Source organism: Tauraco erythrolophus, chromosome 25, assembly GCF_009769465.1.
Source record: "Tauraco erythrolophus isolate bTauEry1 chromosome 25, bTauEry1.pri, whole genome shotgun sequence".
Taxonomy (NCBI): Eukaryota; Metazoa; Chordata; class Aves; order Musophagiformes; family Musophagidae; genus Tauraco; species Tauraco erythrolophus.
In genome coordinates, this window is record NC_141489.1 from 211,083 (window position 1) to 231,684 (window position 20,602).

At 55.5% G+C, this 20,602-nt stretch overlaps 1 protein-coding gene across 1 annotated transcript; it reads right to left on the reverse strand.

The window, feature by feature from the left end:
- Positions 1-5,138: 5,138 nt before the first annotated feature.
- Positions 5,139-20,220, reverse strand: RND2 (Rho family GTPase 2). Its single transcript, XM_086626491.1, has 5 exons — positions 20,011-20,220; positions 19,829-19,916; positions 8,317-8,426; positions 6,009-6,143; positions 5,139-5,387 (listed from the first exon to the last, which is right to left on the reverse strand). The coding sequence occupies exons 1-5, from the start codon at positions 20,110-20,112 to the stop codon at positions 5,139-5,141; spliced, it is 684 nt and encodes a 227-aa protein (XP_086482617.1). The 5' UTR covers positions 20,113-20,220.
- Between the last annotated feature and the right edge of the window lie 382 nt (positions 20,221-20,602).

A 20,602-nucleotide genomic window follows, 5' to 3' on the forward strand; every position in this document is an offset into this window, starting at 1 on the left:
AGCATCCCGCCGCGCGGGGCTGCAGCAGCTGCCTGCAGTTTGCACACAAAGGCTGTCTCGTGGTGGGCTGGGTGGCAGAGTCAGGCTGCAGTCCAGCCCAAGGAGGACCTCAGAGCCCCAGAGAGCAAGACCACCGGGGCATGGTTTATAGACGGCTCGAGGAACCTTTGCCTTATGCTGGTTTAATTTGACTAAATCCACATTTTCCATCAGACGTAAAGATCTCTCGAGCTCATTACAGAGACGGTAAACTCACCCCTGGGGAAAGGTTGGGGTCCCATCGAAGCTCACGGCGGGCTTGCTGTGAGTTTCTTGGTGATGAACTTCACAGTTAGAAGAGGTCTCAGAGAGCTTCCGAACAGAAGTGTATCGAAGCAAACCTGAATGTCACTTCACTCCTATCCAGGCTAAACACTAAGAATTGCTTTTTTCCCTCTGCCTTTCCCACTGGAGAAATCATTTGCATGGCTTTTGTGGCCAGACTTAAATCCTGTACAATTAATTGGCCGTTGCACTGGGTGCGCAGACAGGGAGTGAATCTGAGGATGCGTGGCAGCTCAAGAGCTGCTCTGACATTTAAATTCACATTCTGGACATGAGGCTGAAAATGTTGCTGTACAAAAAATCATCAAGCAACTGGGGCCATGCAGATAAAACCCATTATGACCATGGAATGTGATTATTCATTAACTGCACTTAACCTCAATGTCAAAGGACCTGTTATGTTTATAATTTCTTTCAGCAAACGTCCAGAACTGTTAAAAAAGGTAACCTTGTTGAAGATGGGAGAGGCAGCTTCTTTTAATGTGCCCCAATCTTTGAATCAGTGTCTTTACAATATCACTTTTTCCAAAGTCTATAGAAACAGTGAAATCTCACATGAGAAAAATATTTCCAGTATGTTACAGTCCTAAAAGATTTTTAGAGCTGTATTTTACATATTCTTGTCAGATAATGACAGATATTGGTCTATTTACACAGTGATATTTGGCTTTTAAAGCAGAGTTTCATTTGAACGGTGGCAGCTTAGCTTGGACAAACCTGTGCCATTTCTTGGCTGCAAGACTGGCTGCGGTGGAAGATATCACACTCCAGACACATGGGATCATTCTTAGGCCTGACTGAAATTAATGGCAAAATTCAGGTGGATTCCCTGAAAGAAAATATACCATTTTGGCCTGTGCACCAACCATGTGGGATCTGGAACTATCCTGCTTTTCAGTGGAGAGATAGGCTGCTGTCTTTGGGAGTTCCTCAAAAAATACTCTTTTAGACTCTTTTTTCCTATGTTCTCTGTTTTCAATCTGTCTAGGAAGTAGAAATCTTGTGGAAACACGCAGATGTGCTTTTCTTGTGACCTTGCCAGCTTCTGAGTCCAATGGGAAGCCTATGTAGGTGATGGGATGCTTTATCAACTGTTTTGGGATCTCTGTGTCCCCAGCAGAGGCTAAATAAGCAGAACACGGTTTAGATAAAGGACAAACAAGCTTGAGCAGGCTATAGAAGCCCTTCTGATGTCTGATAAGAGTCGGGGTGTCAAGAGTAGCAGACTAATGAAGCAAAAATACGAGCTAGAGGTTCCTCATTTGTATTGTGTGCTGCAGCATGTGTTTTGGGTCAAGTGCCTGGGGAGCAGCTCTGCTGCTTTGTGATCCCCTGTCACCGATGCACCAGCAGCTTGTCCTGATCATCCCGCTTCTGGCATGTAGAAGAGCTCCTGTGTTGTACCAGGGGTACAAATCCAAGACCGCCTGCACAAACGCAGAGACAAAAGACCTCGTTCCCTGCTGGGGCAGGGCGGGCGCTGGGAAGCTGCTCGGCAGTGTGTCACCCTTCCCTGGGTGACGTGAGGCGCTGGGCAAGAATGCTCATTTCTGCACGCTGTTCCGCCCCGGCAGCCCGGCCGGGGCTGCAGACAATGGTGCTGCTGTGTCCCAGCCCGGCGCGCACAAACGCCGCTCTGGCGTGCGAGAGCTCAGCGCGGCCCAGTGCCCCTCTCAGACTGGAAGTCTGTTATCAGCTGGGGGGGGGCTCTGCTGTCTGTGCAGGGGGGACCACGGCAGCTCTGTCCTGCTTTCTCGCATCAGGCTTCCCATCGCTTTCAAGAATTAACTATTTCTGTACCTGCCAGTCTTACACCGTGAGACAAGCGAAGCGGCACGCTCTGCACTGGTAAAACTGCTTCGGTGATGAAGCTCTGGGAACTCGAGGGCGCAGTGGCCCAGTGCCAGGTCTGCCCATGGGGCAGCTGCAGCCTCGGGGCCTCTGGCTCTGCAGACCTGTGGCAGGAGGAGCACGGCAGGAGGAGCGGTGCCTCCCCAGCACTGGCTCTGCGCTCCGGAGAACCCCTGCAGATCCCGGTGGAGCTCAGGTCTCCCGGACGAGCAGCACCACTGATCAGGCTGGAATTCCTGTGTCTCAGCCTGGCTCTCCTGGCTGATGCTGGTACCTGCTGGAGTTGGGGCAGGCGCTCAGGGGACTCAGCGGTGCGCTGGAGTAAGAAACCCCTGGGTGCTGGGCTGGGGAGGGCTGACAGGACAGTTTCTTGTCCTGGCTCTGCCATACACGTGCGTGTGACCTGGAATCAGATTTTCTCTGTGCAACTACCTCTTCATTTCTCAGTACCTGCCGAAACTCCCCTCCTTTGCTTTGTAAAGCGCCTTCGACTTACCCGTGTTCCAACAGCTCTAAACACCAGTTAAAGGATCCATCTGTTCCCTTATATATATAAAAAAGAAATCTCCCAGACTGCTCCCAGGCAGGCCACTGGCTTGGTTTGGAGGAGTAGGGACCCAACAATGGTTTTATTTGGTCTGTTCTGTGGCTGTGGCTTTCCTTTCCTCCTTCAGAATTTTTTTTTCCTTTTCTCTGCTTCTTTTGATTTTACTTCCTGTTTTATCTTGTTTGTTTCTTTGTAGAGAAGGAGAGCGAGGGAGAGGGAGTCCTTTGAAAAGTCTGGTTAAATGAAGCACTGTGGGAGTCCAAATACTCTTTATAGTCAAGCAAGCTGGTGGAGAAGTGAGTGCCAGAATATTAAGCTGCATGTTGAACGGTGACTGCAAAGAGAAGCTCTTACAGTCCTCTTAGGAGGGGGACAGAAGAGGACAGGGACACTCATTTGCCCAGAATTCCATCCCACTCTGAAGTCACAAGCCTTCAGAGAAGGCTCCAAACAGTTGATGTCTGGGTTGTCTATGAGTGTGGCAGATGTATGTTTTGGGTTCGGTTCAGCTGTGGCAGCATCTACATTTGGGTTTTCATTAGCTTCTAGTGGGCTGTGCATTCCCATGTCTAGCTCCACTCTGGCAAGATCTGCATCTGGTCCTGGTCCTGCTCACTTTGGCAGAATGCACATTTTTTGGCTGCTACATGTTTTCTTATTTTAGCCCTTTTTTTGGCAGCTGGGCACAAATTTCTTTCATTTCAATATCATTATTTTCATACCACAGGTTCCCAGCTAGTTAGAGCAGAAATGCTCACACGCCTGTAAGAAAGGAGCCTGCTGGTGGAAACAGAATATAAGGGCTTACCCCCATGGGATTTAACATCACTACTTCACCCCTCCCAAGGATCCAGTAGACACAAAACATTATTAAGTCAAAAGCTACCTTCACGTGCAGCTATTCACATAGCGAGGACGGGGCAGCTCATGTCAGCTCTGACTGGTGGATCGGGCATAGGCAACCTGCAAATGCTCCACAGTGTTCAAGGATTCAGGATGGAGTGAGAGGTTATTCAAGGCACATGTTTCAGCTCCAAAATGAACACATGCAGCTAAGTCCTTTGCATTTTTCACTCAAGTATATGTGTGATTGTATTTCCAGAGCTAAAGCGATACCTTAGGACACAAGGAGAAGTTAGGCAGTAAGACGTTTTGAGAGGGTGCCTGGTTTGGCTATTAAAAAGGAAGAGAGTCAAGCACTACACATTTTCCAATGATGTTTATTTGTTTTCTGTAGCCCACTGACACAGCTGGATCCGGTAATGACGCAGATTCTTTTTTCCTTAAAGTGTCTGTGTGACGTTAAGTCAAGGCTAACACTGTCGTCAAAGGCATTTAGAGAGGGCAGCAGCAGAAGCAATGGGAGGCATTGGGAGGAGGCTGCAGGAGGGCAAGGGGGGAGGGAGCACCTTCCCTCCCCCGGCCACAGTGGAGACAGGGCGCAGAGACGCGTACCATCTTCGTGGTCACCTGTACCAGACAAACACAGCATCACACAACACAATCTGCAGCTGGAAATGGGTGCAGAGCAGGATACGGATAGTTATTGCACTCTGCTTTTTCGGAAGCTGTGCTCCTCGGAAGCGCAGCTGCCCGTGGCAGGGAGCAGCCTGATGAGTAACCAGGTGACCAGGCTGTCAGCAGCTGGGACAAGCTCCCGAGTGGCAAACGCTTGCTGAAGGGAACCACAATTCTCAGGATGCATCTACTGCAATAGACCTCTCCCTTGGAGCCAGAGCCACTCTGCTGCGTTTCAAATGGAGGTCAAGTACCTAAACACGGTGCAAAGCGCCACCTATCTGTTTTCTTCGCAGGAGGTGGACTACGGTGGTGTCTCCACAGGTTAAGGTTCCCTCCCAGCTCTGGCCCAGACCTGCACCTTTCACGACGACTTGCTGGCCAGCCTAGCTGAAGGCAGCACCACCTCAAACATCATTTCTCTTCTAAAGGAAGATTGAAATAATACCTTCTCCTGATCACGCTCTGCTGCTAGCAATTCCACCCCCCTCCCGCCCTGCAGCCCTGGTCCCACGCAGCCCACCGCCCCACGCCGTGTGTGCTGCACAGCTGCACGCGGGTGCAGAGGCTGGGCCATGGGTACAGGAAGGTGGCACGCACACAGCATCACTCCCTTTTACTTTGTTTCACCCAGTCACAGACCTTCCAGCACCTGAATACTCCTCTGCCAAGTGGTTCCTTCACCCCAAGCAACGCACGCAGCAGCAGCCGACCCAGAAGTCTCCACGGTGGGGATGACTTGTGCACCCGGTTTGCAGCTGGGACCTCTGCGTGGCCCCAGGGGCTGGGAGAAAGGCTTTGGGAAGGCAGGCTGGCTCCCGCAGCCAGCACCATGCCCTTGTCTCAGCCAGACACTGTACAAAATGGACAACACACACAAATATTTACAGCCTGTTTTTCACATGATGGAGCAGCTCTTGGCTCGGTCTTTCCTGATCTCTGTGTCGGTCAGTAAGTCCGTCCTGCCGGGCATCTGTGACGCCCGCTTCAGTCCCCGCTTGGAGCTGCTGCGCTTCAAGTTCTTGTGCACCCTGTTGACTGAGGCGAGCGTGGTCACGTGGAACACATCCCGTACGCTGTTCTCCGAGACCTTGGAGGAGCACTCTGCATAAGCCACTGCCCCGATCTGCCGCGCCAGCGCACTGCCCTGTGGTCCAGAGAGAGCGGGAGGAAACAGGAAGAAGGTTAGGACACTGGTGCCCGGCAAAGAGCATCCTTTCACACAGAGCCAGGCACAGGGCAGCCAGCTGGGACCCGCTCTGCACAACACGGAGCCAGGCCCAGGGCAGCCGGAGCACAGCTGCCTCTGGGCCAGCCTGGAGACACTGCTGGGTGCACCGGTGGCCACAGCAGTCTGGCAGCAGCCCCCCCGGACCCACCAGCTGCAGCTCGCCCCCCGGCAATGCGGCTCTAACACAGACCCTGAGCAGGAGAGTCACCCAGACCAGAAAGAGCTGTGCTGAACTAGGAGACGCAGAAGCACAACACTCCCCTTTAGCCAGCCCAACTTTCAAATCAGGCATCTCCACCACCTTTGAGGAACAACTTTTCAGCTAGTAACCAGGAGGCTGCTCAGTGGAGCACCAGGAATAAGTCAAGGTCTGCTAGAGCTGTGAAAAGTGCTGTAAGTACGAGCAGCTCAGAACCCACGAGCCGAGATCAAACCAGCTTCAGACCAAGACTTGGCCACGGTTGCTCTGATATCCTTGTGCTAGTAGGTACTGCAGAAAAGTCCCTGAGCCCTGTGGGGATGGCTGCTGAAACTCACCTGCTCGTGTGTCACAGGGATAAGGCGCTGCTTGGAAAGCTCCCGGAGCGTGTTTAAGTCTGTCCGCATGTCCAGCTTGCAGCCGACCAGCACAATCTTCGCATTGGGGCAGAACTCCTGAGTTTCCCCTTGCCACTGCAGAGGAGACAAGAGGGAGAAGGTGCTCAGGGGCTGCTGGTCATGAGACACGTGAAGAGCCTCAGTGGCACCTCCACGTCAAGTTAATCTTGGCAGCAGGCAGCCTGCAAAAGGGTCAGGGTTGGAACAGCAAAGGCAATCTCAGGATCTCAGCCCTGGCCTGGCTCATCTCTGCACAGGACCTGGGACTGGACCAGTCCGGGCACCAGGACTGCTACTGGCAGCCACTGCAACGCGGCATTTAGGTCTATTTAGGTCTCTTGCCCCGGGCCCGCGGTGTCCGGCACCAGCACTGAGGCCAGCGCTGGCCCCGCTGCAGCCCATGCAGGTTTGCATACGGAGTGTTATTTTCCTTATTCCTCTGATATCAAAAGCTAAAACCCATTTCTACATCATTATGAATTTTCCTCACCTCCACAGGCTGCGAGCCCTCACCAAAGGAAACAAGGCATCTACTCAGAGGCACTTAAGAAATCCCGTGTGATTCAGGGTTTATTTTAAGTCGCCATATTAAGACATTGCCTCACAGCACCCAACATCTGTGAGGCTGCACAAGGAAGACCTTGCACTGAGCAGTGCAGACTCACATGAAGAGTGCGCAGACAGACATAAACAAATCCCAGCCTCAGCTAATTATTGATGGGTTTGCATCTCATTAAGGTGTAAGTGATTTGCTTGCATTACTATTCTGCTGACTCGCAAGCTGAGCAGTGAATTCTTCCCGTCCACGGGAAACACGCCTTCCTCCACCCAGCACGCTTCGTGCCCGGGACCCGCTTCGGAAACAAACACTGAGCCATTGACCGAATTATCTGAAGGGTCTTTGTTTCTTCACCAGGACGCTTCTGAGACACAGACCCACTTCTCAGCCCTCCCAGCAGCTGAGTAAGAGGCACTTGCTTCAGCACAACATTTGGCAAAACGTGGAGAGGCCAAGAGGGCAGTCAGCGCACTGCGACTGGTTCAGACAGTGGCTGGTCCCGCCGCAGCAGCCCGGGGCTCACTGGGGGATCACAACAGGAGTCGCTATTCCGTAGAGCTTTTCATGCCTCGGCGTCCCAGAGAGCTTCACAAATGAGATGCCAGCCCGGACTCGCCCCTGCGACAGGATGCAGCCGCCACTGAGCTCTGCAACTTTCCTGCACAGTGGCGAGAGCTCACTGGAACCACAGCTCCCTGCACTTCACAGAAGGGAGCAGAGAACGGCCGGGACCAAGGGATGCGAATGGCCAGGAGGCCATTTACCCTCTCCCCGAGCAGCATCCCAAGCTGCTGGACTCCATGCCATCTTGGAGGAAAGCCTGGCATGGGGACTCCTCCCTGGGTGCCACCCACCTCCCAGAGCGTGGCAGGCAGGGACCTGCCGGGAGAGCAGCCTGCAGTGCTCCGCAGCAGATTCCCAGCCCCGTGGGGCTCCCCAGGACCTGCCAGACCCATCAGCCGGAAACATCTGCTCTGCTGAAAGGCACTAACCTGCCGGCAGAAAACTCAGCTGTGAACACAGAGCGTGGCCAGTCCGCTCTGCCCGGACAGACGGTGTTCGGGGCCCCACGCGCGATCGAGCCCCGTGGCATTGTGCCATCTCATCTCATTCACTCATTGGGCTGGAAATTCAGTGCCATAGCTCATTATTCCTGTTGTCAGGTTATAGGGAACTGATCGCCGTTCTTCTTACTGTGCAGATGCTGAACTGAGGGGACAGCCAAAGAGCCTGAGCTCTCTGCTTGCACGGAAACAGGCACCAGGGGCCACTTCCCAACTGCGGCAAGCAATCCATAGCACACTCACTGGTGGTTATGCTAACAAGAGATGCACAGCACTTTCCAAGGTCTTCATGAAAAACAGAACAAATGCCCTACACTTCTCCCTGTCCCCAGGTTTGTATGTGTGCGTACACAGAGACCCCATACACATGCTGTGAGCTACCATGAGCTATGCCATCCACTGGGCTCCTTTCAAATGGAAATATCTTCCTTTCTGCACAGACCACATAGGGATCAGCAGCAGCCGACTGTCCTCATCTGAGCACACAAACTCCAGCCAAGGCTTGGCCACAGAGCCAGAGCTTTTGGCCTTGCTGACAGCCTCACGGCGCAGGGACCCCAGGGCGGCTCTGCGTGTGGCTGCAGAGGACGCGTCTCGCCAGCCGGAAGGCATGTGGAGCACTCACCTTCTTGAGCACACTGTCCAAGGTCTCGGGGCGGCTGATGTCAAAGCAGATGAGCACAGCATCCGAGTCCGGGTAGGCCAAGGGACGGACGTTATCGTAATATGCTGAGCCTGCGGAGAGGGGCGGGAGGAGAGTGGTGAGCAGAATGTCTCATCCCACCAACTGCCTGTTACCTGAACGGGCAGGCTCAGGCCCCCACCCTCTCTGCCAGGCAAAGAGACCTCTGGTTCCAGTAAGAACTGCAGACATTGCCCCACAATGCAAACTGGAGGTTTGGAGGTAAAGGATGTTGACCCAAGCTTCTGACCAGTGACCAGACACCATTAGGGTCAGCAGAGTTTGGTTTGCAAAGGATTTGGTCCCTTTGTTTATGTGTGGAAGTCAGAGGTTTTGTCCTTGTGCTCTTACACTTACCCCTTTGCAGACTGGAAATAAATGCGAGTTTCGCATCCCTCTCCCTCCCCAGTAAGCATCTGGCAAGTACGAGGTGTGGACCGGTGCCACCAGGGTACGCGGCTCGCTGCAGGAGAGGGAGCTTGGGAGGGCTGTGGCACTGCACAGCAGCACGTGCCTCTCCACCGCCTGCGTGTGGATCCCACCACTTGTCATGCAGTTGCTGTACCACCAACGGTGGAAAGGTGTGGCTGAGACAAGACAGGGAATGCTGCTGCTATTTTTTATCCTCTCTTCCTATCTTTAAACAGGAGAGCTTGCTCACACAAATTGTGAGAGTTTAAGACAGGTAAAAAAGGAATTGCCTTTTGCTCTGGATTTGTGCTGGAAGAAGCCAGGCAGATTCTTTTTGGTACATAAAAGATGTGACAGGATTTGGTGAACAAGCTATGAATGAGAGGGGATGATTCTGCATTCTGCAGGATTTCTCAGCGAGCGGGCAGAGAGCCCAGCCCAAATCCTGCACAGCTCCTGCCGCACGCACGCGCGTGCATGCACACACCCCCCCCCAGTGCAAATTTCAGGCATTAAATGCATTGTCCCATAATGGGTTTATTTTGAAGCACTTTCTGTGTGCGACTGTAGATGCCTCAGTACACAGTAACGGAGCAATCAGCTCATTGCTACTTACAAACACTGTTTCGGTTTTATATTTGGCTTCACAATGGTTTAAACTTCCTGGAGGGATGAGAAGCAGATGTTTATTTTTTGAAAAGGGGAAGCAGAGACACCAGAGTCCTTGTTGAATTTGCCTCCTCTAAAAGGAGGATCGCCCACCCCGAGGCCGCGGAAACCGGACGTGCTTCCTGCCCGGGCCCCTCAGGATGCCCCGACCCAGCACTTTCCCACCCTGGAGGAGGGTGGAGCACCCAGCCCGGCTGTCGGGTGGCTCCTTGATGAAGTTCAGCACCTGGTGAATTATGGATGATGGTGGCTTACGTTTCCGGGAGGATGGGAACCTGCCTGGGATAAGCGTGAGAGGAGAAGAGGCGGATTCTCCGCAGGCTCCGACTCTGGCTCTTGTCTGCACGGGGGCTCACAAGCAATGTTCAGCACAGAGGGGCACAGCTCTGCACACTCGGTGCTTTGCCAGTGCCCCAGACCCCTCTGCAAGGCTCGGTCAGGAGAGGAGACCTGGCTGTGACCACCCCTGCTCTGCCGGGAGCCCACGGGGCAGGTGGAGGGCTGAGCCATGCTGTCTTCCCAAACCCTGCTCATCTCCTGCGCCCGACCACCCACCCTGCCCTTGACACCAGCTCATGGCAGGATACCAACGCAGCCGCCGCTCGGACCTCCGCAGCACAGAGCCCAGCGCACGCTCCAAGCGGCACAGCCCCAGCCGTGCCCACGCAGCCCCCACCGCTCTCCCGGGGCACCCTGGTGTTCACTGCCTTTGGATGCACAGCGAAACTGGCCTGCGGTATCTCCAGCTCTTACAGCCGTGTTGCTGCCGGCCCGTGGCAGAACACCCACACCCCGGCGCCCCTCCGCGAGAGAAGCCTCAACCCAGGACTCTGTCCCTGCAAAGTCACTGGGAAGAGACGCAGTTGGGAGCCAGTACAGAAGAAACACCCTGATCCCTGCAGAGCCCAGTCCTCTTCCTAGAGGGAAAGTCACCTTCCCCGCATCGAGAAGAATCGGTCCCCGCGGTGCCTTGTCCAGCTCCGGGGACAGGGGATGCAGGCTGGCGCACAAGGAGGCACAGGGAGGCAGGCATGGAAGGTTCTGACCTCGCTTCAGGCTCAAGCAGCTTCAGTTCACGACTGGCAGACTGGCACCAGTGAACCGCTGCCCGCCGCGCTCCCCGGCGCAGCAGGGTGACCCCGTCCCTGCTGAGGAAGAGGCTGTTTCGAAGGCAGCACCACACTCTAGTGCTGAACTCCCTTCGGACTGAGTGTCCACTCTTGTGCCTGGGTTTACTGGACGGGATGTGAGATCCGACCCTGACCCGCATGCTCAAATTTCCTGGGTCCTTTGTCTGTGCCGTGCCCTCTCCCCCATGCACAAAAAGGTATCTGCTTCCAGACAGGGGCCCCCAGCACACACTGGAGGGACACGTTCCCACGCACATCCTCTCCCTGCAGCTCCTCAGCTTTACATAAGCACTGCAGATAAATCTGCCCCCTCCCAGCCCAGGAATGCTCCTTTTGTAGAGGTGCTTTTGGCTCTGTTCAGCACAGACATTGCCACTGCAAACTGTATCATAGCAACCTGCTGCTGGCCTCAGCAGCCCGCCAGCTCCTCGGCGGAGAGCCTGGGAGAGCTGCAGGGGTGCAGCGGAACACCGCCCCTCGGTCACCCCACAGAACCACCGCTGTCCCCACGCCAGTGCCAGGAATGGTGCTCTCACCACCTGGGACCAGGGGAGGAAAGACCCCTGTGCTGGTGGGACGAGCTGAGGGAAGGGATGCACTACGTTAAGAACCTCATTTCTTAATGAGATCAAAATTGCCTTCGCATTCATTAACTCACCGCTCCAAAGCGCAGGAGCAGCCTGTGGCACCTTCACTGGCAGTTCAACTCACCAGCGGCCCCACCAGCAGGGAACAGCCAGTGCCCACAGCCTCGGCTGCAGGAGCCTCTGCCCAACCCCAGGAGACTGATGAGACCAATGGTCAGTGCTGGCCAGGAGAGCTGCTGTGCTCCAAACTCAGGTAATCTCCAGCTTTCTTTGGAGATGTCTCTACCGAATCAGAAAATTCTGTCTGGGAGATTATTTTTCTAGTTTTTGCATCTATGACTTTTTCATTGAGTATGCCAATTAAAAAACCAAAAACCAAAAACCAAAAAACAACAAAATACAAAAGCCACAATTCCTTCGACTCCAGGTCTTCAGGTTTATTGATTCAGCGCACTCGTCTCCTTTCAGATGTCCCAGTGAGACATTCCAGAGATCCACAGCCCGGCACTCCTGAACACACATGCACCCAAGGCTCGTGTGTCCACAGCTCGAGCCTTCCTTTACTGCATGAGTCATTTTCCCACTTGGCACCCAGGTTTTCAAGAAACAGGACCTAAATGGATCTGTTCGTGATTAAAGAGAGAAAACTGGAGCAAGCCAGAAACCAGCTTAAAAATAAAATCCATGCGGTTGTTGTCTGAAATGTAGGGGCGGACACAGCCATGAGCAGCTCCTCTTTCCCATCAGCTGGCAGTCCCTGGAAACGCCCGACACTGTCATTCAGAGGTGCCGCTCTCAGGCAGAGGACTGAAATGTGCTGTTTCATCTATACCAACACAGTGCTAATCTTCATTTGCTCCTTATTAGCTGTTCTGAGAGATAATGAGCCTCCTCACATGGGCACCCTCCATCCAACGATAGCACATTACAAACCAGGGAAGCAAATATGCACATGGAGCCAGGATCTGCTCTGCAAGGGTCTGCCGCAAGCCCGGCCAGCCCCGGCTGGAAACAGAGAGGAGCACTGCCAAGGCTAAATTTTTCAGCATCGCACTTATCTCGCAGGGCTCGCTGTGAACTCTCCCCGTGGCGCCAGTAATGCTGCGGTGCACGCTGCTTTCTGCAGGGACGGCCAAGAACATCCTTCACAGAATGAAGCAGAAATCGATCCCAGCTTTCTGGAGTGCTGCACTGAAAAGCCCGAAGAGCTTTGGGTCACCTCTCCACGCAGTGGTGCCAGAGCAGCAGCAGCCTTAGAGGCTGCAGAGGTGTCTGCTTTGCCTGACTGATCCCACCGCCAGTTCAGCCGAGCCTCTGTCCGGAGGATGAAGCCATCACAGCACAACTGAGGTGCCGCCGTCTCAGCATCCGCTCCCCTGGCACGGCCCGTACCACCTCTCAGCCAGCATCAACAGCAGGAGACTGTCCCCTCTGCCACCACGGGCCCAAATCACACCTCGCGGGGCACTCGCGTTCCATCACTGCACGTTTTCCCACGCAACGCGGCCGTTGTCTGCTCCTATCACTGGGGGAGCGTAAAAAAGCCGGATCGACAACCCGGCTGTGAAGGAAAGGCAAGGAGCGGCCACAGCCCCCAGCAGCGCGGCACAGGGAGCAAGGCCGGTCCTCACGGTGAGCCCGCAAACATCTCCGCTGGTTTTGAGACACCTGGGATGCTCTGGAGCTGTCGTTTCCTCTACAGATGCAACGAGAGGGCACGGAATCACCCTAAAGTATTTCCCACTGCTAGAAAAGGGGAAATCAGCCCCGAGAAACAACGGCAGAGTTTACAGCAGAGGGTGACGAGGAATTCAGCCTCAGCGGCAAACGGCAAACCAGAGCACAAACGCCCTCCCCACTCCCTGTATCGTTGGTGCTGATGGGCTTTATGAACCGGAGACCAGGAAATCAGCCACTGCAGCCTCCTGGGCAACAGCTGCACATCAGGGAGACAATGCTCTGAACCATCACAAGTTCAGAGACTGACTTCATCCTCCCAGTGTGAAATGAGACCCTCTCTGCTGAAAGAAAATCAGAGGATTTTATCGTTTGAAGACTGATAAACTGCAGCAATATTCCTGAGCACCCTGCAGGTCCCTGCGCAGCCAGAACTCGGAGACAGGTTAAGGATCCCTGACTCTGCCTGGCTGGTTATTGGCTGGAAGGGGAGGATAATGCACATCCCACCGATACAAAACACATGTTTCTGACACTAATACAGTGCTCATTAGAGTCCAACCCAGAAGAGTGACAAGTGGCAGAGACAGGAATTAAAGCACTTGGTGACAGACTCGGAGACACTGGTAACGACGGGCTCCGGCAGTACTGTGGTCCCAAGCTCAGACGCGGGGTCACAATTACGAAAGAAGCAGTAATTAGTGACATCAGAGATTAAAGTGAGCGGCAGTAAGAGCAAAACAAACCTGGCAAAACAGAGTCTAACAGCCACTACCGTGCCGAGTTCCACTCTGCAGCCAAGACCTGGCTGTCCGCACGCGAAATGCCAGGCTGATGAACACGTGCTGCTGCCCTGCCTGCCCGCACCAAGGTGCCCTGTGCTGCCAGACAAGGTTCCTCCCCACAGGGAAGGCTGGGCCTGTGCACTTGTGCAGTTTAATCGAGTGGAGATTTTATCTTCAGAATCTGGGGCAGAAGAAAAGCTGCATCCGTGTCCTCACCACGGGCGTGGGGCCAGGGGCACATGCTGACCAGCTCCTTCAGAGCCCTCCCTCCCACGAAGCCTCCTGCCGTCCCCCGTCAGCCATCCCAACACAGACTGGCACTGTTTGGTGGAGCGAGGGGCATCCTTGGCACCGCGCTGGGTGAGGTCTATGGGAAGGGCAGAGGGTGGGTGTGACTGCCCTGCTCCATCTCTGCAGGTCAGTTTATGTGAGCTTCCACTTGCCCTGAATGTGTTACAACAGCCTTGAAGTGGCATTGGGAGGTGCCACGGGGGCCACAGAGCAGCCAGGCTGGCAGAAGCAATGGTGAGAGCGGAGCGGGGCCGTCCATGTCCACAGGAGAGCACGGATCACCTCCGTGCTGCGGGAGAGGGATCTGCATCGGAACTGGGAAAAAACCCACCTCACAGAAAGCCCTTCTGTGCCATGCGGTCGCGGCACCGGCAGGGTCAGCTGGTTGTCACTAATGGCACCGTTCCTCAGAACCCCCCATGACTCCCAGGACACCCCACAGCCCCGCAGAGCCTGAGTCTCTGGGTTTGCAGGGGACGAAGGACAGATGCTGCCACAGGGCACGGTGCCCTTGCTGCAGGGGGGTGCGGGAGAAGCAATCTCCCTCCCGGAGCCACACAGCACCACAGCACCCCCACACCATGCCCAGCCCAAGGAGATGATCCTCCCAGGGACTGTCATGTCATGTCATGTCACGTCATGTCTTCTCAGGTCCCATCCTCCACCCACTCCAGCATATGCATTTCTGCTGCTGTTTCTGCTGCAACTCTTTAAACTCCTGCCCAACTGGTTACTGACCTGCCTTGAGAATGTGACCCAGCTGCACATTATTTTTAGGCTTAACTATGTATTTGTGCTGAGGCAGAACATGAGCATGCTGGTTTCAGGCTCCCAGCCCCAACAGGAGCATGGGAGGAGCTATTTCAGTATGCAAAGGGCAACCCCACATTTTTCCTCTGCCTCAGAGTGCAAGTGGCATTGGACTCTTCCCAAGACAGAACTTGCTCTTGTACTTTGGAAGAGGCAGCCGTGGCAATCCTGGAGCTGTGCGCTGGGAATCCAGGCACAGACAGCCTCAGCATCCATGGAGATGCCATCGCTAAACTTGGCCCCTCTCAGCGATCTGAGCTCATCAACATTCCGCGGTGGTTCCCCTAAAGAAGGGTCTGTTATCGCCGTCTGTAGGTTCCCACACGGCCGTACCAAGGCAGACTGTTTGCTGAGAATGGGCAAAGAGGGAGGCGGAGGGGGACTGGCAACTCGCAGCGTTATTCTTGTCTTGAAAGCACATCTGCTCAAGGGACAGAGGCCCCGGCAAAGAGCTGGCAGCCGCGCAGCTCCCCCGCTGTGAGCTGCATCGCAAAGCGGGGCAGAGCAGCACCGCTGACCCCGCGGGCACTGATCTTTGCCATGTCGCAGGTCGTGGTGGCTGCTTCGGCTCTCAGCAGCAGTGCATCCTGCTGGTCCACAAAGGACAGAAAAGTCCTCTCCAGCAGCTTTCCAAGACAACAACGATCACGTGCACGGCACGATGCCAGGCCCGGGCCGCGCCCTGAGCCACGGGCACATGTGCCCCTACCAGAAACAGGCAGCTCTGCTCCACACCGGGATCTGCGTCAGCAAAAGATGCACGGAGCAGACAAATGGCCTCAGGGCACACCACTGCTCTGCCTGCCCGCGCCTTGCGCCCACCAGCACCAGGCAGGCAGAGCCCTCCTGGTATAAGCGATGTGAACCAAAAGCAAAGAACTGAGCCCCGGCGCAGAGCAGCTTCCTGCCCACTGCTACTGGAAACAAACCAAAAAACCCACCCAGACGCAGGCAAAGCCTCAGACCTGCCCCACTCGTGCTGGAGCTCCCCGGCCTCGCCGGGGCACCAGGTAGCAGCGCTGCCTGAGCCCATCTCTCCCTCTGCTGGTACCCAGGGCCGGGGCCCAGCTCTGCGGGGCTGCCGGTGTGGGTGGCGGGCAGGACAAGCAGGGCCCTTGGGCCAGTCCCAAGCCGTGGGCAGCAGGTCCGCTGGCAATGCCCAAGTCACCGCTGCCAGAGTCACCACGGGAACGCACTGACTTCCCAGTGCCTGGGAAGGAGGTCTCCGGTACGGAACGCTCACGCTGCCGGAGACCTGCTGAGCACAGCAGTGGCTCCACTCCAGGCACGAGACCCCCAAAGCAGGCAGACCCATGGACACTCCCTGGTCCCATGGGGAACAGAGACAGCGCATCGCTGAGGAAAACCTACCTGCCCGGTGCACGCCTGGTACTAACGGCACTCCCTTTCGCCCTCTGAAGCACGGAAATGAAACTCGCCCACTCTTTGCGAAGCATCCCAAGTGATCACAAAACCACCCGCCCTTCCTCCACCTGGCCAGGAGGAAAAAAGCTCTTCCTGACGGGTCTCGGGCACCGGCCCTGCGGGTCTGGGAGGCACCCAGCCCTTTGGGAACAGCACTCGTAAGCCACCAGGCATCCTGTCGGACAGGAGTTTCCCCTGACACAGGATCCGGCACCGCAGAGAGGAGTCGTTTCTGTGCTGAGCACATTCGGCCAACAGGCAGCGAAAAGGGAATTTGCCAGAACGGAAGAGTGAAGAGCAGCAAAGCATCCATAAGGCTCACAAGCAAAGGTGCCAGGGCACGGCAGCTCCCCAGAGCCCTGGCCGCCCGGGATGGTGGGCAGGCCCCGCACCCCTTCCCTCACACACGAAGATGTCAAACTGCTTTTTAATGGAGGCTTTAGAAAATGGCATGTAGCACAGGCTCTCAAGGGGACAGGAGGGATGGGACATCCCTGCTGTGCTGTAAAGGCACCTGAAGCAATTTCACTCTCACAGTGTGCCCGGAGGTGGGACTAACACAAACATGAAATGCAGCTAGCACCTGCAGATGATGGACAAGGGCTCGAGCTCAACCTTGGTTCACTTTTCTCCCTAGTAGGTACCTGGATCTAAGGCACTTCAGGCAGTGCAGAGTCCTTGCATTTGCCCCGAGTGGCACAGATTTCATCCTTGTGAAGGATTCTCAGTGCTGGAAACTCTCCAGCCTCAGAAAAACTAATCAACGGACAAAGGGTTAAAAGATATTTAAAGGAAATCAGAAGTCCCAATACAATTTGGGAGCCATTCAGTTCTCCATCACTTCTGTCCACCCTATGGAAACATTTCTCCAACCAGATTTACTGCCTGCCAGCTGCTGATGCCATAGCTTCCAGTTGCCACTTAGGAGGGGCAAATTCAGCCCGAAAGGCTGCGTTTTCCAACGCGCTTCTATCAGCCGGTACTACAAGCCCCAGGGAGCCGACAACATCCCGGTTCATACAGCGATTATCAACACGACTTCCCAGCGGCCGGGCAGGCTGTGGCCATGCTCCAGGGCAATAAAGGGGGTGTTCCAGGGAGACTGCTCTTGCCCCAACACCCATTGCTGGATGATGCTCAGCTCACCCTGCGCAACTTTCACAACCAACTAACGGGGTGGGGGGGTAGGGGTGGAATGTGGGGGGCAAAAAAAAAAAAAGTCAATCATCAGCTCCTCTGTCGAGGTCTCTCTTCTGATTTCTGGAGGAGACCTTCAGTTCCAATTACTTATCTAAGAGATGGTGAGTGTTTAAAATATAAAGGGTGATTTTGACAGGAGGAGGGGAGCAGTTTCCCAGCACCTCCCTTCTTGGTCTTGCTGGGATGGAATCTATCATGAACAATAAGCCCCCACGTGCAAAGCTGCTTAGAAGAGACAGCAGGTAGAACGGAGCCAAGGGAAAGTGCACCTCAGTGCCTATCATTCTGCATGAGGAAGGCAATTCACCACTCTCAACCCCTTCAGCTCAGCTGGTTCAATTTGCTATTGGGTAAAACTTCTTTTACCAAAGCTCCTGTCTACACGTGTCTCCAAAGGGTAGTAGAAGTTAAACAGCAGCTCACAGTCTACAGCTACAAATACCAGTTTGACTGCTAGGGAAAATTGTTGTGTTTTGCTTTGCAGGACTGTTTATTGAAGAACTAGCTCTTGTGTATTTCAAATCAAAGCTGCAACAGAAGGGAATTTACCTGGAAAACATCTAGCAAATTCTATCTACAACAAAGCTGTTTAAGTCTTACATTTTTCATAAGCAGAAGGCAGAAAGAATTAAAGTCCATTTCCTCTTGGCTATAGAAACAACATTAGACAAACTCGTATCTTTTGTTGAAAAGGTTAAAAATGAATACGTGACAGCACCAGATGCAGGTGTCAGATACATACATGCAGCTTTAAAGACTTTTTATCATGTCCTTTTCATTTAACATTTGTAAGATCAAAGCCAAACATTCTGGAGAATTCCTAAAAAGCAGACGATGCATCGAATTTGCTTCTGCACCCTCAAAAGGTGAAGTTTTTCATGTGAATACAGATACTCTGAGCAAAGCCACTCAGTGCCTAACAAAGATACCTTTCTCAGGCTGCAGAAGTCCATGGTTTGGAAACCCCACAGCCACAGGAGTGATCAAGCTGCAGGTGTACACACAAGCGCATCCCCGGTGACACACGGGGTCAGCCACCCCTCACTCCTGGTGCACCCCAATCCGGACTCACCCCGTCGGAGCAGCTCCAGAGAACCCTCTGCAGGGAAGGCCCCCGGTTCGACCAGGATGGCTTTGCTGTTACCACGTCTGAGCGACTTCACGCAGACACGTCACCCCAGTGCCCTCCACCATGCAATGACCTCCACGTCGTAGCCACCATCCTGTGCCTCAGGCACAGCTCCCAGTCAACGCTGAGAGTCAACGCTTCACCCACAGCTCCAGCACCAAGAGCTGCCCTAAGAGGCAGCGTCCTGGCAGCTCACATTGCAGCACACATCGTGCAGGCAAAGCAAAAGACACCTTTTTGTCTCAGGGAATACAAAGCAGCAAAAGAAAGGTGTTGTGGGTCAGGAAGCTCCAGAACAGACTCAAAAAATACATTTTACACGTTACAGCTAGTCCAAGACTCAATAAAGCTACTGCTCTGGGCAGAGCTGTGCTGATCCTACAGCTGTAATTTGATGGACGTAAAATTACAGCACGGAATTTGAGCGTACAAGAGCAAAGAATGTCCTACGTCACGTTTTAAATTACTATTGCTCTTGGACACTGAGAGGACTTCATTTGCGACAAGAACGCCCGAAATTACAGGAAAAGAGCACCCGCAAGCCTGTGATGTACACACACCAACAGAGTACAGCACTCAGCTGCACCATGTGCACACAGCTGTCCAAAAAGGTTGTCAGAGGTGAATTAAAAGGTGCCCATGACCTTCGCTGGATGCAATATCTTTATACAATATCTTTACCAGCTCTGCATCAAGCACTTCACTTGCAACTTGCGCCTCCACAGAAAGACAGCATGAAGTTTGAGAAGGGTCTTGGTGGGCTGGGACAGCCGTGCCTACGGCTTCCTGCAGAATCACAACTGAGGACGCAAAGAGGCAAAACAAAACCAAAAATAAACCCAAAGAAGCACAGACGCTCTGTCGCGGAGAGGGATGAAAGGACAGCGCATTCCCACAGCGCATTCCTCTCCAAGGTGAGGTCTCCCTTCTCCAGCTGTGCCTTGCCTCTTCCCCGTTCCTGCCGGCCTCTCCTCACACCCCAGAGCTGGATTTGTCGTCACCCCGCTGTATCCCGGCACGCGGCGGGATGGAGCCGCTCTAACGCGCACGCAGCCCCTCAGGGCAGCGCAGAGCGGTACCGGGGCGGCTGCACCGCGCAGGCTGCAGGGGCACAGACCGGAACCCAGCGCCGCGATGCCGGGAGACGACCCCGGAGCGGCGGCGGGGCTGCCCGGGACGCGGCCGGGAAGCTCGCAGGCTGCTGGAGCGCAGCGGCAGGGCGCGGGGCCGCTGCTCCAGCCCCAGCCCGGCCCGGCATCTCGGGGAGGGAGAGACCCTCGGCCGGAGGGACGATCCCGGCCCCGCCGCGTCCTCCCCCCCCCCGCGCAGCCCCCGGCCCACCTGAGGTGTCCCACATGTTGAGCTCGGTGCGCTGCTTGTCGATCTCGAAGCTGGCCGTGTAGTTCTCGAAGACGGTGGGCACGTAGCTCTGGAGGGACGGAGGGGAGAGCAGAGGTGAGCCGAGCCGAGCCGAGCCGAGCCCGCCCGAGCCGCGCCCGCCCGCCCGCCGCCCGCCGCCGCACCTCGGGGTAGCAGTCCTTGGCGAAGACGTGCAGCAGCGCCGTTTTGCCGCACTGCGTGTCCCCCACCACCACGATCTTGCAGCGCGCCAGGTGCCCCTCCATGGTGCGGGGCCGCGCCGCCCGCGCCGCCGCTTTACCGGGACGGCCCCGGCCTGGCCGCGCCCCCGGCCCCGACGGCACCAACCAGGCGCGGAGCGGAGCCGGCGCTGGGCAGGGCCGCGCCGCCACGGCCGCGGCCCCGGGAGCCGCCCCCCGCCGCCCCCGCCTCCCCCCTCGGGGCGTCCCCTCGGCGGCAGCCGCGGCTCGGCGCGCCCCCGCGGACGCGGCGCGGGTGCGGAGCGGGGCCTCTCCTGGGAGCGGGCACGGCCCCGCCGGGGCTGCCACTGCCCGGCCGCGGCCCCTGGCGTCCCCGCTCGCTGTCCCACGGCCCCTGCCCCGCACCTCCCGCCGCGTCACGGTGACAGGGCTCGGTCTGGAGTCCCGGGGCGGCCGGAGCCCGCACCCGACCGGCGCCCACCAGCACCCACCCTCCGACACCCCGCTGCCGAGGAGCGCGGGCGGGGCACGGCTCCCGAGCGGCGGGAGAGGCAGC

Excerpts from the sequence above, each read along its gene's own strand:
- RND2 (XM_086626491.1), bottom strand. The coding sequence starts at position 20,112 with ATGGAGGGGCACCTGGCGCGCTGCAAGATCGTGGTGGTGGGGGACACG. Across the intron at positions 8,427-19,828 it reads CAACATGTGGGACACCTCAG|GCTCAGCATATTACGATAAC; the intron begins GTGGGCCGGGGG and ends CCCTCTCCGCAG. Across the intron at positions 5,388-6,008 it reads TCCCTGTGACACACGAGCAG|GGCAGTGCGCTGGCGCGGCA; the intron begins GTGAGTTTCAGC and ends TCTGGACCACAG.